General features: G+C 39.3%; 1 protein-coding gene across 6 annotated transcripts in view; it reads right to left on the reverse strand.

The window, feature by feature from the left end:
- Positions 1–21,248, reverse strand: part of RBM6 (RNA binding motif protein 6) — a 106,069-nt gene that overhangs the window by 55,275 nt on the left and 29,546 nt on the right. For 3 of the 6 annotated variants that reach the window (XM_045079635.1, XM_004760605.3, XM_045079644.1), the window contains exons 3-5: positions 15,813–17,091; positions 14,513–14,602; positions 13,218–13,287 (exon numbers count right to left, since the gene is read on the reverse strand). The exons of 1 other annotated variant lie outside the window; for it this stretch is intronic. In XM_045079635.1, the coding sequence (XP_044935570.1) occupies positions 13,218–13,287; positions 14,513–14,602; positions 15,813–17,091 (1,439 nt within the window). Of the gene's footprint in view, positions 1–13,217; positions 13,288–14,512; positions 14,603–15,812; positions 17,111–21,248 lie in introns of those variants that run through there. 2 more of the 6 variants (XM_013060544.2, XM_004760608.3) reach the window with 2 other exon arrangements.

Raw genomic sequence — 21,248 nt, forward strand, 5'->3', positions numbered from 1 at the left:
GCTGAACTTCCCATTAGGAGGACTGATTTACATTGATAAAGCCAAGAATACACATACCAACTAGGAAATGTAAAAAAAGGAATCAGGATTTTAAAGGACACAGGCAGAGGGGACTCATAATGAGCACTGACTAATCTGCAGAACTGCGAATGACTATATTGTATAACTGAAATGGAACTACACTGGAATTTTTAAAAAAAAGGATGAGGGAAATAGGCTTCTTTATTTTATTGGGTATCTTCGAGGGAAAAGAAAACAGATTTTTTTTCTCTAAACAAGGATTTCTTTTTTTTTTTTTTAAGGTTTTATTTATTTGACAGAGATCACAAGTAGGCAGAGAGGCAGGCAGAGAGAGAGTTAGGAAGCAGGCTCCCCGTTGAGCAGAAAGGCCGACGTGGGGCTCAATCCCAGGACCCTGAGATCATGACCTGAGCCGAAGGCAGAGGCTTAACCCACTGAGCCACCCAGGCGCCCAGGATTATTATTTCTGTAGGAATAAAGCATTATGAATATATAGAGCACCACAAAAAAATCTTTTTTTTTATTTTTATTTTTTTTTAAAGATTTTATTTATTTATTTGACAGACAGAGATCACAAGTAGGCAGAGAGGCAGGCAGAGAGAGAGAGGAGGAAGCAGGATGCGGGACTCGATCCCAGGACCCTGAGATCATGACCTGAGCCGAAGGCAGCGGCTTAACCCACTGAGCCACCCAGGCGCCCAGGATTATTATTTCTGTAGGAATAAAGCATTATGAATATATAGAGCACCACAAAAAAATCTTTTTTTTTATTTTTATTTTTTTTTAAAGATTTTATTTATTTATTTGACAGACAGAGATCACAAGTAGGCAGAGAGGCAGGCAGAGAGAGAGAGGAGGAAGCAGGATGGGGGACTCGATCCCAGGACCCTGAGATCATGACCTGAGCCGAAGGCAGCGGCTTAACCCACTGAGCCACCCAGGCGCCCCACAAAAAATCTTTAATAGAGATTCAAGAGGGCTATATTTTTATAGGTCCTATTTTCACATTTCATTGGGGCTACAGACTTTTACAAGTAAATTATCAAGTTAGAAATTTTAAGCAAAAACCAAAACAGAATCGATACAGTTATGTGAATTCCCACCAATGGAAATAATAAAACAAAGAAAGCAGATGTGCAAGATTGCTATTTTTTTTTCAAAGTCCAGATTTTTTTTAAAAAAATCGATGTAAAAGATTTTTTTTTTTAAGATTTTATTTATCCATTTGACAGAGATCACAAAAGGCAGAGAGGCAGGCAGAGAGAGGGGGGGAAGCAAGCTCCCTGCTGAGCAGAAGGCCTGATACGGGGCTCAATGCGGGGCTCGATCCCAGGACCCTGGGATCATAACCTGAGCCGAAGGCAGAGGCTTAACCCACTAAGCCACCCAGGCACCCCTCCGATGTACAAGATTTCTAACAAGTACTTTGCTCTGTTAAAATCACAAGTGGGGGTGCCTAGGTGGCTCAGTTGGTTAAGCAGCTACCTTCCGCTCAGGTCATGATCTCAGGGTCCTGGGATTAAGCCCCACATTGGGCTCCCAGCTCAGCAGGGAGTCTGCTTCTCCCTCTCCCCCCATTCCTGCTCATGCTCTCTCTCTCTTTCTCTCATAAAATCTTAAAAGAAAAACCAAAAACCCAAAACCTCAATATGCATTATGAAAATTTGGAAAATATCTGATTTGTCAACCTACTATCTGGGAAGAACACTATTAGACTCCATGAAATATATCATTTTGACATCTTATAAGCACTTTCAATCCTCTCCCCCTCAACTACTCACATAAGGCTTGCTGGTTTATAATAAAAGATGAAATGAGGAAGATACACAGTCATGATTACTTGCTAAATTTCTCAAAATTGCATATGGCTCTATTTGATTATGCTCCCTCTATCTGTGACAACTGGTTATTAAAAAGTGGGGGGCGGTTATATTTTCAAGTAGTTTTCAAAGTCCAAAATTAACCTTAGGGTGACTTCTTTATGATGGTTCTCTGGGCCCAGGATATCATTTGTTAGGAAATTCTTACCCTTACTTATTTTCATTCCAGTGACATTAACAACGCTATGTGGGCACAGTGGAGGGGTGTGTCCTTGACCTCAGAGAGTTGGCTTTTTTGAAGATTGTTTATTTATTTGAAAAAGAGAACTAGAGGTGGGTAGGGGCAGAGGGAGAGAGAAAAAAGCAGACTCCCTGTTGAGCAGGAAGCCTGACACAGGGCTCAATCCCAGGACCCAGGCAGAAGACCAATCGAATGAGCCGCCCAGGCGCCCCTAGCTCTTTTCATTTCTCTATCTCCAATACAATGGTGCTTAGTTAACACCACAGCAACTGTAATGAGTTTCTTCACTGGAGCAACACACAAGAAAAGTAACTTCTCCAGTCTGTACATATGCAGAAGCTAACTCATCATGTGCTTTCAGTTGAGCCATTTCTCTCTGGGCCTGGGTTATCCATTTGCCAAGTTGCAATGATGGTAACTCCTTTCCAGGGTGGTTTCAGAGTGCATGAGATAATGCATTTCAGGACCCCCATGTTTCTATTACAAAGCATTCTCAGGAACTAAAGATCAGACAGTACCTGTGTTGATGCTCCTCAAATATGCCCCAGTATTAAAATTTTGGCACTGATTAATTGTCTCACTGATTGCTAGTTTATGCTAAGAATATATCTGTTTCCCTCATAGATCACAAAGCTATTTTCATTTCAAGTGGAAAAAAATATGGCCCATAAACATTTTCCCCATTGCCTGGACCCTAGTACAAATAAACAGACAGGTCACCACTGTTCTAAGGGACTCTGGGAAGGTTCCACAAAGATAGTGGCTTCTGAGATGGAAGTTGCTCAAGATGAGAACAGATCATACTGCTCCAGCCACTTACCTATTCCAGAAGTAAAATATTATCCAGACAAGGGTCAGACTACGGGCATTCTGTGAGACTCACACTATGATCAGACCATAAGCCTATGTCACCTATACCTTGTAACAGAAAACTGATGCCCACCTAAACATACCAGATACCAGCCAGATCCACAATTGGGATGCCCAACTATGATAATATAGAAAGACATTTGGTCTCTGTTCTAGTTTCCTGACATGGAGTTCTTAAAACTCCTGGAATTTCCTGAATGATAAGGGTGACATGAGTGCCCATTGTTCTAATGAGGTGACTCTTGGGTGGGATCCTAGATAGCATCAGGATGGGGCCTGGTGATCAGAATGTCCAAATCTTGATCAGAAGCTTGGAACTTTTAGCCTTACCCCTCCAATGTGCAGGGACAGGAAAGGAGTTGGAATTTAAGCTAAGCACCAGTAGCCACAATGATTTAATCAAGAATGACTACATAATGGAACCTTCCATAAAAACCCCCCAATGATGGAATTTGGAAAGCTTCCAGGTTGGTAAAAAGTACCCACATATATCTGTGTGCAATTTTCTCTACTTCTTGTCTATCATTTCCTGTAACAACCATGAAAAGTCTGGTTTCATTTTAACTCTTTGAAAATCGGGGGACATCATTAACAATAACTTGCTGACCTCTCTGACCAATAATTATTTCCAACCATTCACTTAGGTGTTATTTTTTTTAAAAAAGCTTTATTTATCTGTTAGAAAGAGAGAAAGCACGCACAAGCAAGGGAAGTGGCAGGCAAAGGGAGAAGTGGATTTCCTGCTGAGCAAGGAGGCTGAGATGGGACTGATCCCAGGACCTTGGGATTATGACCTAAGCTGAAGGCCGTGCTCAACTGACTGAATAATTCAGCTGCCCCAGGTGTTATTCTTTTTCTAAGCCTGTTGACTCTAAAATTTCTATGTTTGTCATCCTCTAGTGACTTTAGCATTAGAAATAACTGAACATATTTTAGGATGCTTGGGTAGCTCAATCAGTTAGGTGTCTGCCTTCAGCTTGGGTCATGATCCTGGGTTCTGGGATGGGTCCCACGTCAGGCTCCTTAGTCTAAGGGGAGCCTGCTACTCCCCCTGCTTGTACTCTCACTCTCTCTCTCTCACTGGCAAATAAAATCTTAAAAAAAAAAAAAAAGAACTAACCATTTTTCATCAAGTTATCCATAGTGGTAAACATCAAACTTTCAGCCAAATAGAACCCATGTAAGAACTCCCAGATCCCTTAAAAAAAAAAAACAAGGGGCGCCTGGGTGGCTCAGTGGTTAAGCCGCTGCCTTCGGCTCAGGTCATGATCTCAGAGTCCTGGGATCGAGTCCCGCATCGGGCTCTCTGCTCAGCGGGGAGCCTGCTTCCTCCTCTCTCTCTCTCTCTGCCTGCCTCTCTGCCTACTTGTGATTTCTCTCTGTCAAATAAATAAATAAAATCTTTAAAAAAAAAAAAAAAAAAAAAAACAAAAACTGATTTATAAGATACTGTGACCTATTCAGATGAATACAGGAACATATATCCATTTTCCACAGAAACTGAAGCCCCTAAGGTCAAAGATTACAATGCTCATGATCACCAGCATATCCTCTGCACCTCAAGGCACTATAACTATTGGCTGAATAAATAAATCAATAAACAAACAATAATATTCTGTAGTAGTTACGAAGGTAGAGTCATATACTAATCAGAATGGCACATACTTGGTAGGCAAATGAATCATAAGCTTTTCAGGGGGTACAGGGTGCTATTTTTTATTTTTATTTATTTTTATTTTTTAAATAAAAAAGGCAGAGAGAGAGAGAAAGGGAAGCAGGCTCCCTGTGGAGCAGAGAGCCCGATGCGGGGCTTGATCCTAGGACGCTGAGATCATGACCTGAGCCGAAGGCAGCGGCTTAACCCACTGAGCCACCCAGGCGCCCCGCTGTTTTATTTTTTAAAAGATGAAAATATAACAACATTTTCTAGGCGCAGCATAATGAATTGAACTGAGACTAGGGACAATCAACTATGAACTCTACCTATAAGGTTTAAGTACCAGTCAGTAAGCCATTAATATCTGGTTAAAGCTCTGTTAAATATTCTAAATACTCATGAAAATGTTTTTAATTTTAAAGATTGATTTAAGAAATCAATCTTTATATGACTTGTCAACCAATTTTCAAGGTTTATTTTCTAAAATTGAGATGTAATTTATACCACAAAATAAACTCTTTTAAAGTGTACAATTCAAGGGCACCTGGCTGGCTCAGTAGGTGGTATGCAACTCTTGGTCTCAGGACTACGGGTTCAAGCCCCACGCTGGGTGTAGAAATTACTTAAAATCTTAGGGGATGCCTGGGTGCCTCAGCCAGTTGGGTGTCTGACTCTTGGTTTTAGCTTGGGTCAGAGATGACGTATCTCTCTCCCTCCCCTCCCCCACTCTCTCATAAATAAAAACAAAATCTTAAAAAAAAATCTTGAGGGGTGCCTGGTCAGTTAAGTGTCTGACTCTTGATTTTGGCTCAGGTCATGATCTCAGGGTTGCGAGATAGAGCCTGTGTCAAGCTCTATGCTGGGTGTGTAGCCTGCTTAAGATTTTCTTTCTCCCTGCCTCTCCCCAGCACCCTCCAAAAAAACAAAAAACAAAACAAAATCCTTAAAAATAAAATAAAACAAAATAAACTGTACAATTCAGTGGTATATTTATAAAGTAGTGTCATCAAAGCTTACACATAAATTAGATAGAGGTCCTAAATGCTAATGTAAGAAATATGGAAGCAGGTAAAAATTGTTTTAATTAACATTTTGAGGGTGCAGAATTTAAGCTAGAAAGGGTGAGCACAGATCAGATGTTCTGGTGTAAGGATAAAGTTAAAAGAAGAGGCCAATGTAGTTTCATATCCTATAAATAGTTTGTATGTAGAGCCTCTATCTTCTGCCCACTGAAGGTAGTAACATAATGACTTTCCCTCCGCGGACTGAAGCTAGAAAACAACTGGCTGCTGCATTATTCCCTCCCCCTGATTAGGGACCCTTTAATTCTTGCTACTCCAGCAGAAGAAACTTTCATGAATCCTTCTAAACACCCAAAGGCACTAGAAGCCCCATATAGACTTATATAACCTAGAAGACTCAGGCAAAGCCACCTGAGCATTTGGCCAAAGAAACAAGTACAGAAGCCAGAAGCAATTCTACCTAGAGAAGAGTGAGGAACTGGGAAAAGCAAGAAGCTAACAAAGGGCTAGAGTTCAAACACCTTCCCCATCTCGGAGATGCACATTCCATCTTGGCTAAATAGCTCTGGGGAAGAGGAAATGAATTGCCAATTAAAGCATCTGCTCATCGCTGTCCTGCTATATTCTCATGCTATCTCTTCTATATCAGATGTCACATACAGTTTAGGTAGAGATCTCCAAGATTACAAAGTCTACCAACCAAAACCCACAAAGGTGGTGGTTCTTGTTTCTGAATAAAATGATGCCTTGGGTTGTGAAGATGTCTCATTATCAGTTCTAGAATGAAACTCCAGGGGCACCTGGGTGGCTCAGTTGGTTAAGCATCTGTCTTCAGCTCAAGTAGGGATATTTAGGTCCGGGGATTGAGCCCTGCGTAAGGCTCTCTGCTCAGCAGGGAGTCTGCTTTTCCTTCTCCCTCTGCGCTCTCTCTCTCTCTCAAATAAATAAAATCTAAAAAATAAAATTTATAGACTAAAACTCTATACCCAAAAGCCCCAAGGAAAGAAGAATGCAGGGAGTCCAGTAAAAGTCAACAATAATATAAAAACTTCCCTACTAGGGCTGCAGATTACCATAGCCATCCTTCGACTTAAGTGGTTTCAACAAAGGAGTTTAAATTGAAGGATGAGTCGGAATAGAAAATGAGGACCACCCAGATGCCCCAAGACATTTTTATTTTAAAAGCTTTGCCATCTTTGCTTAAGGCTCCTCTGTAAACACCCTCCCCAAATGTGGTACCAAATCTATTAAGACTCCTGGCTGAAAACAGTACCTTCTGCAGTTTTAGAAATGTGACAAGAAAATGGGATGCTTTCCAATTAGCCTATGGTCAGTTTTCCCCTAAAAACTAAAAATTTTTACTTGTCTAGTCTGTAAGTGCCAAAAGTACTGCAAAAAAAAAAAATGTGTATTTGCATTTTCCAGCTCTATTTTTTCTAAATGACGTTAACTATTGTGTCTTTAGCTACTCCATTTGGAGTATCATCAACTGTGCATGTCTTGTATCATCAGGATCAATCCATTTCACAATGGATTTCTGCCCCTAAAGTGACAGATTCTCTCTGGGTTTTTCTTTTCTTAAAACTTCTATTTTATCAACATGATGGTAAAAACTCAAACCATTTCAATTGTGAAAAATGAAAGGTTACGATATAAGCCTGTTACTCAGGGCCACAGAAACTGTGCCCTTTTGTTATATGAATGCTAACAGACTCAATGCAAGATATGCCTTCTTCCTACTACTACCTCCATTTAGCCTTCTAACTTTCCTATTAAAATTTTTTTGTTTGCTAAATAATAAAACAGTACTGTAATAATTCTGTACCACTTCAGTAACTATGAAAAATTACTTTCTGTGTATGAGACATATTAGGAAACTTAATCCAGAAGCTGTATCATTTTTGCTTAAATAATACAAACTCCTTTGGAAAAAGCATCATAGCATACTGGATGGCATGTAAATCCATCTAAAAACCAAGAACAATTCTATGTTCATAAGTTACAGAAACACTTTGGGGCGCCTGGGTGGCTCAGCTGGTTTGGCATCTGCCTTCAGCTCAGGTCATGATCCCAGAGTCCTGGGATCAAGCCCCGCATTGGGCGCCCTGCTCAGTGTGGAGTCTGCTTCTCCCTCTGCCTCTCCCTCCCTCTGTTCCTGCTCTCTCAAAAAATAAAATCTTTTTAAAAAGTGGTATTAATCTACCACCATTCCAAGATCTCTGGAGGAAATATGCTACATAAACAGAAAGTACAACTAAGGGCATAAAATAGCATCAACCCTACTCTACCTCCTGCCACAGCTTACTACAGCAGAACTGGTATCAGGTAGGAAAGGCAAGTGTTTGCCATGGGCTCCTAAAGCACATAAGCATTAGCCTTTTTGACTTAAAGAAGGTCCACCTGCTTATTAAGTCTCTTCTAAACTGTACCAAAAAGTTCTAGAATAAAGAATATAATCGGGGCGCCTAGGTGGCTCAGTGGGTTAAGCTGCTGCCTTTGGCTCAGGTCATGATCTCAGGGTCCTGGAATCGAGCCCCGCATCGGGCTCTCTGCTCAGCAGGGAGCCTGCTTCCTCCTCTCTCTCTCTCTGCCTGCCTCTCTGCCTACTTGTGATCTGTCAAATAAATAAATAAAATCTTAAAAAAAAAAAAAAAAGAATATAATCAATCCAATGCAGTGAGTGGTTCTACCAATTCAGGGCACATCAAAATCACACGGATGACTTGTTAAAGCAATGATGGCTGGGCCTTTTCCGCAGAGTTTATGATCTGGTAGGTCTAAATCAAGGCTGGAGAATTTGTATTTCTTTCTTTCTGTTTCCTTTTTCTGTCAGAGAGAGAGAGTGCACAAGTAGGGGGAGCAGTAGGCAGAGGGAGGAGCAGGCTCCCCGCTGAGCAAGGAGCCCAATGTGGGACCAATCCCAGGACCCTGGAATCACACCGAGCCCAAGGCAGAGAGGCTTAACCAACTGAGCTAGCCAAGCATTCCGAGAATTTATATTTCTACCAAGGTCTGAGGTAGTGCTGACACTGCTGGTCCAGAACCCACTCTGAGAACCACTGCACTATAGTTCACAGAGGCTGTTCATTGTAGTCTTTATCTTGAAAGATTTATGCTGATCACTTAACAAAAAATACATCAATTGTACTGTCAGTTTTTCAACTTTTTATTGAAAATCATTTCCAGGGACGCCTGGGTGGCTCAGTTGGTTAAGCAGCTGCCTTCAGCTCAGGTCATGATCCCAGCGTCCTGGGATCGAGTCCCACATCGGGATCCTTGCTCTACAGGGAGCCTGCTTCTCCCTCTGACTCTGCCTTCCACTCTGTCTGCCTGTGCTCGCTCTCTCTCTGACAAATAAATAAATAAAATCTTTAAAAAAAAATAAAAAAAAATAAAAAAAAAAAAAGAAAATCATTTCCAAGTTACAAAAAAGTTGCAAGAATAACAGCACAAAGAACACACACATGGACGTTACCCAGATTCAGCTATTGATATATTTTTGTTTTCTTTTCTTTTTATTTTTTTATTGTGTTATATTACCATACAGTACATCATTAGTTTAGGATGTAGTGTTCCATGATTCACTGTTTGTGTATATAGCTACTGACATACTTTGTTGTATCTAATATCATTCATTACTCTCTTCCTACCCTGTCCATACACAGCAAGTATTTTTCCCTAAACCACATAAGAGAAAAAAACATACAACTTGGTCCTCTACCCCTAAAAACTTCAGTGTGTACTTCCTAACAAGGATGTTCTCTTATATAAATACAGTAGATATCAATTTCAGTGAATTTAACATCCATACACCACTACCACAATCCATACGGAGGAGTTCCATTCTGCCCAAAATTCCCTCATGCTTCCACTTTACAATTGACTCCTCCCCCAACACCCCGGCAACCACTACTTTCTACTCCTTTTAATTCTGCTTTTTCCAGAGCATCACAGAAATGGAATCATGTTGTATGTAGTCCTTTTAAAAATTATGATCAAATACACATAACATAAAATACACCACTTAACCGTTTTTGCAGTGCAATTCAGTGGCATTTAAATACATTCACAACATTATCCAGCTATCCCCACTACCTGCTTCCAGAACATTTTTATCACCCCAAAAAGGAAACCCTATACCCATTAAGCAGTCACTCCCCATCTCCCCCTTCTCCAGCCTCAGACAACAGCCAAGCTACACAATTTGCTTTCTTATTCCATGGATATGCCTATTCTGGATATTTTATATAAATGGGATCATACTATATGTGCTCTTTTGTGCCTAGCTTCTTTCACTCAGCACAATGTTTTCAAGATTCATCCAAGTTATAGCATGTATCAGTATTTCATTCCTTTTTATGGCAGTGTGTAGCCTTTTCAATCTTGTTTCTTTTACTCAGCACAATACCTGAGATTCCTCCACGTTGTTACGTACATGTGTAGTTTTGTCATTTTTATTGCTGAGTAGTATTCCACTGTAGGCACACCAAAGTTTGTTCATCCAGCCACCAAATTTCACTCTCGATACTTTTCCCAGGAATGTAATCATTTCACTCAAGGTAATTTACAACTAATGGGGTTATAATATATTTGCAAATGGCAAAAGAAAAACTCAAATATATATCACATATGTAGCTTCACAACTCCTTATCTGGAACTCCAAAATCCCTTAAATATTAAGTGTTTTGGAAAATTTTCAAGTCATATGAAGTCAATTGGAGACAAATCCTGACCTATGGTATACTGCGTCTCTTTACAGTCTTTACAGTCCTCTCAGTGAGAATAGTCACATATTTTGGTGCAGAAGTATTCTTATGACTGATATACATCCCACTGGGGGATATAATTCATATTTGATCTATGTACCACATTGCCCTTCTGCATTCAGAAAAAGTCATAAACTTATTTGACCCCACAGATTTTGGATAAAAGTTGTGACCCTGTATTCACACAGCCCTAAATGAAACAAAAATTAAATCAATGATCACCAGAGTCAGTGAACAGGCATTAATCTTTTCTCTCCATTATAGACTGTTCTCCATTACACCAACTAAACCTCTGCCCTACAGTCCCCTTCTTAAGAGCAGTGTCCATCCTGCATGGTCTTTGCAGGTTATTATAAGCCTAAAGAAACTGACTGCCATTTATGAAAGTTACCTCTTCTACTAAAATGCACATAAAGTCTTTTAACAAGCAAATGTTAAAAACATTCTTAAAACATCTGATTGCTTCAAGGCATATTCTTCAGCAGATATAAGGCTGCACTGCTCTGAAACCTAAATGACCCCTTTAACGTTCCTCACCTGAGAAGAGAACGCAGCTGCTATGAATACACATCACAGACACTTACTCATTCCACACATACTGAGAACCCATCAGTGCCAGGAGAGTGGCAAGCATGAGGGTAACAGGAAGGAACAAGATAGACAAGGCTCCCACTGTCATGGAACTAACTCTCTAGGAGGAATAAGATACACAAAACCACTAAGAAAATACCAGAATGATCGATCCTATGACAACAAACCAGGATATGATGAAAAACCACCAAGGAGTGATTCTGGATTGGATGGTGAGGTAAGGCCTTGAGAGGTGAAACTGAAGCCAAGAACTAAATCCCAAAAGACGAGTGAGGATCAGAGGGAAGGACAGTGCAAAGGCCCTTTCAGAGAAAGAAGTCTATACTGATCAAGTCTACAGAAAGGTTCAGTGTGGCTATAGCATAAGAAGAAAAGTGGAGAGCAGTATGGGATGAGATCAAATAGCCAATGGCCAGCTCATGCAGGATTCTGTAAGTCAGAACAAAGAATTGTGAATTTCTTCCAAATGAGATGGAAGACCATTAGAGGATTTTAGGCATGGCAGTTAACATGATCTGACGGATATCTTCAAACATTCATTCTACTTGCCACGAAGAGATGGATAACATGGGACTGGTAATCCAATTCTCTCATTAAAAAAAGAACCATATATACATATTTAATACACTGTCACTTCATATAATAAAATGTGAAGAAAAGACTATTTCCTGAAAGGTGATTTTTTTTTAAACCACTGTCTTGAATGATTTCACATGAGTATCAATGTCTTTGGTCTGCCAATTATGTTTCTAATAGCTACTATACCATGCAAATTTAAGAACTACTTCTATGGACCTTATACATTAAGTATTACTCTGCTAATACATCTGACAATATAAAGTCAATGAAGAAATGAAGAGTTTAAGCTGCTATTTAAACTTCAAGACATCTCTACTTTCCTTAAAATACCAATACTTAATAAAAACACAGTTCATGAAATAAGACCAAAACTGAGGTTACTGCTGTCAGTTAAAAAGTAACTGTGGTCTATAAATTCTACTTTTAGTTCTTAAAGATAATAGTACATCTAGAAAATGTGTATAAGACACGTGCAAAAAAAAAAAAAAAAAAAGACATGAATGTGTAAGAACAACCATTACTACTCTTACATTTCCACAAATTGAGGACTGATTTTTTTTTTTTTGAGAACTGAGGCTTTTAAAACAAAAATATACTTAGCTTTCTAGAAAAATATTTACAGAAAAAAATACTTCTGGACTTCACAAAAATACCAAATTATTTCAAGCACCAAAAATTTATTTTTATGGATAGTTTTCCTCTGCAGAACCAAACTGAAGAAGCAGCTCTCTAGTTAATACAAAGAAATTTATTCCATGGTAAACTCTTTAGAGGTAAACTATATCCTCAAAATACAGCATACTCTTACTTGAAGTGTTCTTTAATTTGGATTACTAAAATTCTAAGTTCTGTGAACAGATTAATGATCTACTTTCTTCAATTTAAAATCCCACAAGAGATCACTTGAAGATTACTTTCACTTTTAAATCATTCCATATTATACAGACTAAAATATCACTCAATGCCTTGAGTGCCTAGCATTTCACTTTCAGTTTTTTTGTACTAAGATTTGAAGGAACTGACCAAACATGATACTCTAAAACACTAGGACAATATTATGAAAAGTTTAATCTGTAGTTCAGACCACAGAGCAGAGGTCAAAGAGAAAGTTCTTCTCGATCTATTCATAGGTTTCAACAAAACAGCTGTTGCAGGGCTTCATTCTCAGAGCAAGATTGAAAATCCAAGAAACCGCTAATTTGTACAAGTTCTCTGGAAAGTTGTAAATTTCAGGCTGAAGCAATGAAATGTAAATTTTTAAACAAAGTAAATTTATTACATCTTGCCAGGCTCAAACATAAACACTCCACCACAATGAAGAACATACATAGTAAATTTAATGATTATATAAAATATATTCAGGGATAAATGCTACGATACTAACTTTCTATCTTAAACGCTACAACACTCACTTTATATCTCATAGGCACCCAGAAGAACTGGAACATGCATCCTCATCGCCCATGTGTGGACAAACAGCCACAAAGAACCACAGCTAAGCCTAAAGTTGGCTGTTCTTTGAAGGCATCAATAGGAGGCTTCTGGAAATCTTAACCGTGGTTTCTTAAAATAACTTTGAGTAGCACATGATGCAGAAATGTGACAAAGACTCTTCCTAACCCAAGGCCACTGGCATGTGCAGAAACTCACCTGTGTTATACTCCTTCAACTCCAAGTCCTTTACAGGCACGCCATCAGGAGTCCGAAAGGCATTAAGAATCTGCAAGAATATGGTGTATACACGAATGATGTAAAACATTAATCAAACACTAAATATTTAATTTTCCCTCCTTGATTTTATTCTATGTAATTTAAGGCTATCATCACTTTATTAAGGCAAAATTAACCCATGTACATTCTAGGCATTCAAAACTGTTAATAAGCAGAACATAATTACTCAAAAATTCCCAAGTACACAAAAAAGGCAGAAGAACATAACCATCAAGTACCCGAGCTCTGAAATCAGACTGCCTACATTCCAAGCCTCTTTTGCTCTCTTGCTGTGTAACTTTTCAGTGCCCAGTTTCTCATCTGTTAAACATAAGATGATGCGATGATGCCCTGGGCTCATGCCAGTCCAGAGCCATGGCACTTAACTCCCTCAGCCTGGTCAGGTTATTTTTCCCATCTTCAGAAGGACTGTTCTCTTGCAGCATTCAGGCCTGGGCTCAAATGTCATTTCCTTAGTGATACCTTCCCCCAACTACCCAAATGAAAATAGCCCCTAGCCCAGTTATGCTCAACACCTTTATTTTTGTTTCCTTTAGATCATTTATCACTGCCTGAAATTATGTTTTTTGTTTACTTTTTTATTACCCATGGACGTAGTGACTTTACAATACTCACTGCTGCATCACTCAGTGCCTAGCATGTGCTTGGTGCTTTGTATTTGGAAGGAATGAATAAAGAGTACCTATTCCTAGGATGCAGTCAAAATTAAAGAACTAATGCTAGTAAGCATCACATGACGCCTGGCACAGAGTAAACACAGTCTGCTCTTCCTATTATAAAAGCCTGACCATATTTTCCTCTAAGTTCAGCCATTACAGCCAGTCCTTCAACACTGAAGAGTTATGCATCTCCTAGTTTTTACTACTGTAAATAAACTGCATCTTTATGTATGCAATCCAATGGTCCCTCTGGGATTATGTCTTAAGGGATGATTACCAGGTCTGAGGATAGCAATCATGAACCTCACCTCAGTGAGTGAATGCGTAACTGCTGAAATCTACGTAAGTTCTATGGATTGTACCCAAGCCAACTTGCTGGTTTAGCTACTGTACTATAGTAATGTAAGATGCGAACACTGCAGGAAGGACACCCAAAATTTCCCTGTAAGTTTCTTTGCACCTTCCTATGAATCTATTAATTTTTCAAGACAAAAAAGTAAAAATAATTTTTTAATTGACAAAAAAGGGAAAAAGAAAAAGGAAAAAGAGCCTTACCTCTTCTTTTGTGGCATTTTCAGGTACCCCACTTAATCGAATAAGCTTGCTTGGTTTTTCCTCATTTGGGCCAGTCCTATAATCTTGATCCTTGAATCCAGAATAAAAAATTATTTCAGAAATAAAAGCATGTTAGTTTGCAAATGAAAGCAAAGATGAAATGCAAGTTCTAAGTATCAAATATCAAAATCACTTGCATCACATTAAGATATGAAAAATTTTAATTCTCTACTTTTCTGAGTTCCAAAATTTGATTTCAAATCATTAGTATATAAGTGTGCTAAAATCAAGGCTCACTGAGGAGTCTTGAAATAGTAAAGCAGAACATTAAGAGAAACAGTGCTGAATAGGACTTATAACCATGAAAAAAAAAGAAAAAAAAACCCCACTAACATTCTAAAAAATATTTTTCACATAATAAAAAAATATGTATGCATATGTAAATATAAATATGTAAAATTTTCCTTTCCTGAATGAGAAAATAGGAAAAAAATTTTATTATTATTATTATTTTTTTAAAGATTTTATTTATTTATTTGACAAAGAGAGATCACAAGTAGGCAGAGAGGCAGGCAGAGAGAGAGAGGAGGAAGCAGGCTCCCCGCTGAGCAGAGACTGATGCGGGACTCGATTCCAGGACCCTGAGATCATGACCTGAGCCGAAGGCAGCGGCTTTAACTGACTGAGCCACCCAGGCGCCCCAGAAAAAAAATTTTAATCAGGTGCCATTTGTCAAAGATGTCAACTATAAATAAATTTCAGAACAAAATCAAAAGGTGTCATCTGACCATACAAGAGTACAATTCAGAGAAATCTGTATTTTCTGTATTCACAGAAGCCTCAACTGCACTGTCCTCTCTTACTCTTTAAAGTGTCCTGATCTTGGGGCTCTTAGGTGGCTCAGTGGGTTAAGCCTCTGCCTTCAGCTCAGGTCATGATCTCAGGGTCCTGGGATGGAGCCCCACATTGGGCTCTCTGCTCAGCGGGAAGCCTGCTTCCCTCTCTTCCTCTGTCAGTCTCTCTGCCTACTTGTGATCTCTCTCTCTCTGTCAAATAGATAAAATATTTGGGGGGAAAAAAAAAAGTATCTCTACACCCAACATGGAGCTCACACTTATAATCCTGAGCTCTAGCATCATAATCTCTACTAACTGAGCCAGTCAGGTGTCCCCATTCTGTTTTTTAATGGTTATAGAAGGGGAGACCCATGACCAAGGATCCTGGACCCTAACGCTTCATCCTTCAGAAATGCCTTATGATACAACAAGAAGCAGAAAAGCAATCTATTCCATTAATATACCTGAAGGTCCCGCTGGGCATCTCGGGAGGTTTTGCCCTCTGGAAAAGACTTGCTCTGACCATAGCCAAATATCTGGTTTCCCGGCAGCCTGTGATCCACATCACGGTACTCCATGCTTCTGTAATCAGTGTCTTCCCGGCCAAGAAAGTCCAGACCACCTTCTTCTTTAAACACACCAGCATCTGAACTCTGTTGTTCCCCTCCAGAAAGTTGTGACTTGTCTTGGTCTTGAAGTGGACTCCGGCTGTTTTGAAAGTCTGATGTGGACTCATGTTCAAAGGCCGCATCTTGTTTTTCTCCTTCTCTTGTTTCTGAATGTTCAAATTCTCCCTTCTGAATGCCAAAAGCAGGCCTTTCTGTTGTATGGTCATGTTTGGATTCTTCTCTCTTGTTCACGTTCATACCAGAATGTTCTCTATCTTGTGTAGAGGGTTGTATGTAATCCAAAATATTTGGATCCACAGAGGGCATCTCCCTATCTTTAAACTCCATACAAGGTCCCACCTCTCTGCTCCTAAAATCCTGATCAGTCCTGGACCGGTGTCTACCTCTGAAATCTGAATGTGGCGTATCCCTGTCCCTAAAGTCTAGATCACTAGTACCTGAACCTCGGCCTCTGAAGTCCACCTGTGTTCCATCTTTGTCCCTAAAGTCCAAATCAGATACATCTCTATTCCTAAAGTCAGAACGGGACTGATCTCTGGCCCTGAAATCCAGATCTGATAAATCTCGTCCCCTAAAATCGGTGTGGGATCCATCCCGGCCTCTAAAATCTAAATCGTAAGTGCCCCGGCCCCTGAAGTCAGATGAAGGAGCATCCCTACCTCTGAAATCAACAGTGTGAGCATCCCTGTCTCTGTAGTTCATGTGAGATGTCTCCCTACCTCTATAATCCATAGAAGTCCCATCTCCACCCCTATAGTCCATTGGTGGTCCTTCTCTATCCCGAAAATCCCCAGAATGTATGTCCCTACCCCTGAAGTCCAACTGTGATGAATCTCTGCTCTGGAAATCAGAAGATGAAAAATCTCCCCCCCTAAAATCATGTCCAGGTCCCTCCCCTCCTCGATAGTCACCATGCGGTCCGTCTCTAGCTCCATAGCTGAAAGAATGCTCCTCTACATTTGCAAAGGGAGGCCCCGAATGCCCCTGGAAATCAAAGGGAAGTGAATCTCTGCCAGGAAAGTTGCCAGAGTGTCTCTCTTGAGCATGACTCTTAAGGGGAGGAGGAGGATAATCCCTGTTCCACCCGGGAGCAAACCTTTCTTCTTGGCTCCCACTGTAGAAACAAAGACAGTGTTATTCATATTGTCCAGAGAGTTTGAAATCTACACACCAGCATATTCTTCTCTAATCACAGCACATTCTTCTGTAAACATTTTTTTTTTTTGGCAGAGTTCTGTAACAAGGTCCTAGATCTGCAGAAAACAGCAATGTTTTGCTATTTTAAGACGAAGTGGCGGAGTAAACTTTTATGTTCCCATTTCAGAACACGAGGAAAGTCAACACAAGGTTTTCAACATGACTGCTGCAGAAAAAGCTTTCACCCAGTCCTGCAACAGGGAAAATCCGCAACACCAGATAAGCTAGCAATGGTGACACACTACAAAAATTTCCATTTCCTACAGCCAGGGAACTTAGAATTCCAAGATCAACATGATGATTCCTATACGTCAAATAAATCAATGCACTATAAATGTATTACAGTAAATTTCAGGAGGTGTCTTTCTCATTTCTGCATACAACAATAATATTGCAAAATATTTGATTACAGCTACAGCATAGACACCACCCAGATCGGAATGGATGCACGCCCAAAATGAAGGAACACTGGCTGTAAATCACCAGTAGGAGCACACAAGGGTACACCAGCTGAGCATAAACCCTGGCTGCATCTAAAATCCAGTTCTACACTGGCTCCACCTAGAAGCACTCTCACCTGGGTCCTATTATGTTAACTACCCAAGAGTATCACAAAAGGCAGCATGAATCATGCTACAAAGCATATGTACATCAACTTAGCCAAGCAACAGCATCTAGCTTAATGCTGAAAGGGACCTAGAGAGAGCATTTGGCCTCCAAGTATTATTTCCAGGTCCCAAAGGAAAAAGCTGATATTCCAGATTCTAATGCCTCGTACTAGTTTTTCATAGTAGTAAAATATATTTAAAAATAAGCAAAGTATTAAATTCACATGCTCAGTTTACAAAACTCAAGAGATAAATGAGAACTGGCCTACTCTTTCATTCTACCCAATTCTTCCCTTTGCCTAGCCTTCAGACCATTTACACACTTAGGCTTTGGTAAAAAGGAATTTAAATAGGCAATTAGATACCTAGGAACCTGAGCTGAAGGATAAGGGGAGGGTACAAAAAAATAAAACAGGAAATGATCTGAAAGGCTATCTGCTATTTAGCAGTAAAACAAAAAGTATTAGGAAATCACGTCCAACTCTGTTCTCTCCTACCAGAATATACAGGATATGACCCTCTGAGCACAGACTATACCACGAGAGAAAAACTCAAAGGACAACTGATTCTGGGTCACTCAGTTCAGGAGAAAGAGTTACAAGGCCAAACCCTTTCTTAAAGTAATAGGACTTCAACAACAGTAACCTGAACATTAGAATGATGCATATTTAATGGCTTTTCGGAACATGATGACTTCCATTAGCTCCCATTAACATTAGTAATGTCTGTGTGGTTCATCCCAAGAGGAGCAAGTTGAAACAGTCTTCGTATTTTGCACTAAAATTAAGACATTATCACTAACTCTAGTGTCTCTCATATTTAAAATCCTCAAATCCCAACAGTTAGCTTATAGGAAGACTTAAGCTTCAGCAAACACTCATGGGTGCTGAGGCATCTAAACCTACATGTTTTCTGACCAGAGTGTTTCTAACACTGTCTTTGAATACTGCTCTGAAGATTATACTACCCTCTTAAGTTGGGAGGATCAAATAGATCTAGAGTAACCTACTGTACTAGCGTTCTTAGAAATGTATTTTATGCAGACTATTCAAGAAACAGTTCTATTAACATAAAATAGCAGTGATTATGAAAATCATTTTCAATCAAATAAATTTTAAGAAGCTGATAAAATAAAATGTAAAATCATTTTCCTGTAAGATACTTTTTTTAAGTGTTTTTTTTGTTTTGTTTTGTTTTTTGACACAGAGAGAGAGATCACAAGTAGGCAGAGAGGCAGGCAGAGACAGAAGGGGAAGCACGCTCCGCGCTGAGCAGAGAGCCCGATGTGGGGCTCGATCCCAGGACCCCGAAAACATGACCTGAGCTAAAGGCAGAGGCCCAACCCACTGAGCCACCCAGGTGTCCCTGTAAGAAAAGATGCCCCTTTTTAAAAAAAATCCAAATTAGTCTTCCAAAAAGTTATGCTATATAAACTACATCTCCCTTCTAGTCAAAGACCTTAAAAACAGCACGTAATAACTTATATTTAAACTAAAATTATGGGCACCTGGGTAGCTCAGTTGGTTGAGCAACGGCCTTTGGCTCAGGTCATGCTCCTGCAGTCCCGAGACTGAGTCCCACATCGGGCTCCCTGGTCATCGGGGAGTCTGCTTCTCCCTCTGACCCTCTCCCCTCTCATGCTCGCTCTCTCTCTCTCTCAAGTAAATAAATAAAATCTTAAAAGAAAAAAAAACTAAAATTAAGGTGGAGGAATACAATTTTAAATAACAAACTGGTCAAACAAAAAATGTTCTGAAAATGTTTTTCCAAGTTACAAAATAGAGCAAAGGTTACCCAACATTTCTGAAGGCTTAACTACACAATCTAAATAAATAAAAAAATTTTAAAAATAATCTAAATTAGGCAAATTCTGTACAAATAGGCTTACTTACAAAATAGTTATCCATAAATATAAGTAAAAAAGAATAGATTACAACCTAAATATTTAAAAATGTTGATGTATAAGCCCACTGATCTAGACCAGGCATCGGTTAACTTTCCACAAAAAAGCCAGATAGTATCGGTATTAGGATTTGCAGTCTGTCACAGCTATTCAACTCTGCCATTGTGGCATAGAAGCAAACACACACAACAGCTAAACAAATGATCATGGGTGTGTTACAATAAAACAAAAGTGAGCTAAAGACTATAATTTGCTGACCACTGACGCAGACCTTAAATTTTGAAAGGAAAAATGCACCCAGCATCATCACCATTGCTTTAACTTAAAGACTGCTAAGCCAAAAGTAAAGACCACTATCTAGTATTTATGAAACACTAGCTTTACTAAATATTTTATGGATTTTAAAACTCAGTTCCCTATCTAATTTTTCACTAGAACCCCCAGCTTCAGAATGAGAACACCTCTTGAATTTGTGTGATAAAAACTTGCAGACTGTCAATCCAAAAGAAAATTTACTAGTAACAGAAGTTTCAATTGGAGCATTTAAAAAATATATACATATATATTTATAACATACATATAATTATTTAATATATAATTTTAAAGATCAGATTTCTTTGCCATATACCAAGTAAAATAATAAAACCATAAATCATAAAAATCACATTCCTTTGGCATTTTATTAATTGTAAGCATAATACAAAAGCTTTAAAAATATAGCCATCATCATTTATTATATTGGCTATAAAAAAAAAAATTAACTCCCTACAGATCTAAAATATAATCTACTAATAACTGAAAGGTACTCAGTAACACTTAATACTGAAAATGCCTTAAAAATTGCATCCTGGGGCGCCTGGGTGGCTCAGTGGGTTAAGCCGCTGCCTTCGGCTCACGTCATGATCTCAGGGTCCTGGGATTGAGTCCCGCATCGGGCTCTCTGCTCAGCAGGGAGCCTGCTTCCCTCTCTCTCTCTCTGCCTGCCTCTCTGCCTACTTGTGATCTCTGTCTGTCAAATAAATAAATAAAATCTTTAAAAAAAAAAAAATTGCATCCTGTAATTTTTTTTCTCAGAACTATTTTTGATAACTGAAACACAATTTGCCATGGGCCAAACACAGCTCTGGATTCTAGACATAAATTAGTGAAATTAACAAAACTTTTATTTACATATATAAATGTTCATGTATGTTTTTGCTAGCTTTCCTTATTTGCCAAGTATGTATTACTTTGTTAACAGAGATTTAAAAAAAATAATTGGGGATTATTTTTTAATGTTTAAAAAGTGCTGAAACAGGGCACCTGGGTGGCTCAGTTGGTTAAGCAACTGCCTTTGGCTCAGGTCATGATCCTGGAGTCCCGGGATCAAGTCCCACATCAGGCTCCCTGCTCAGCAAGGAGTCTGCTTCTCCCTCTGGCCCTCCCCGCCTCTCATGCTCTCTCTCTCATTCTCAATCTCTCAAATAAATAAATGAAATCTTTAAAAAAAAAAAAAAATTGCTGAAACAGGAGTGCCTGGGTGGCTCAGTGGGTTAAAACCTCTGCCTTCAGCTCAGGTCATGA

This window comes from Mustela putorius, unplaced genomic scaffold, assembly GCF_011764305.1.
Source record: "Mustela putorius furo isolate JIRA1106 unplaced genomic scaffold, ASM1176430v1.1 tig00000095_pilon_pilon_pilon, whole genome shotgun sequence".
In the NCBI taxonomy this organism is placed as follows: domain Eukaryota; kingdom Metazoa; phylum Chordata; class Mammalia; order Carnivora; family Mustelidae; genus Mustela; species Mustela putorius.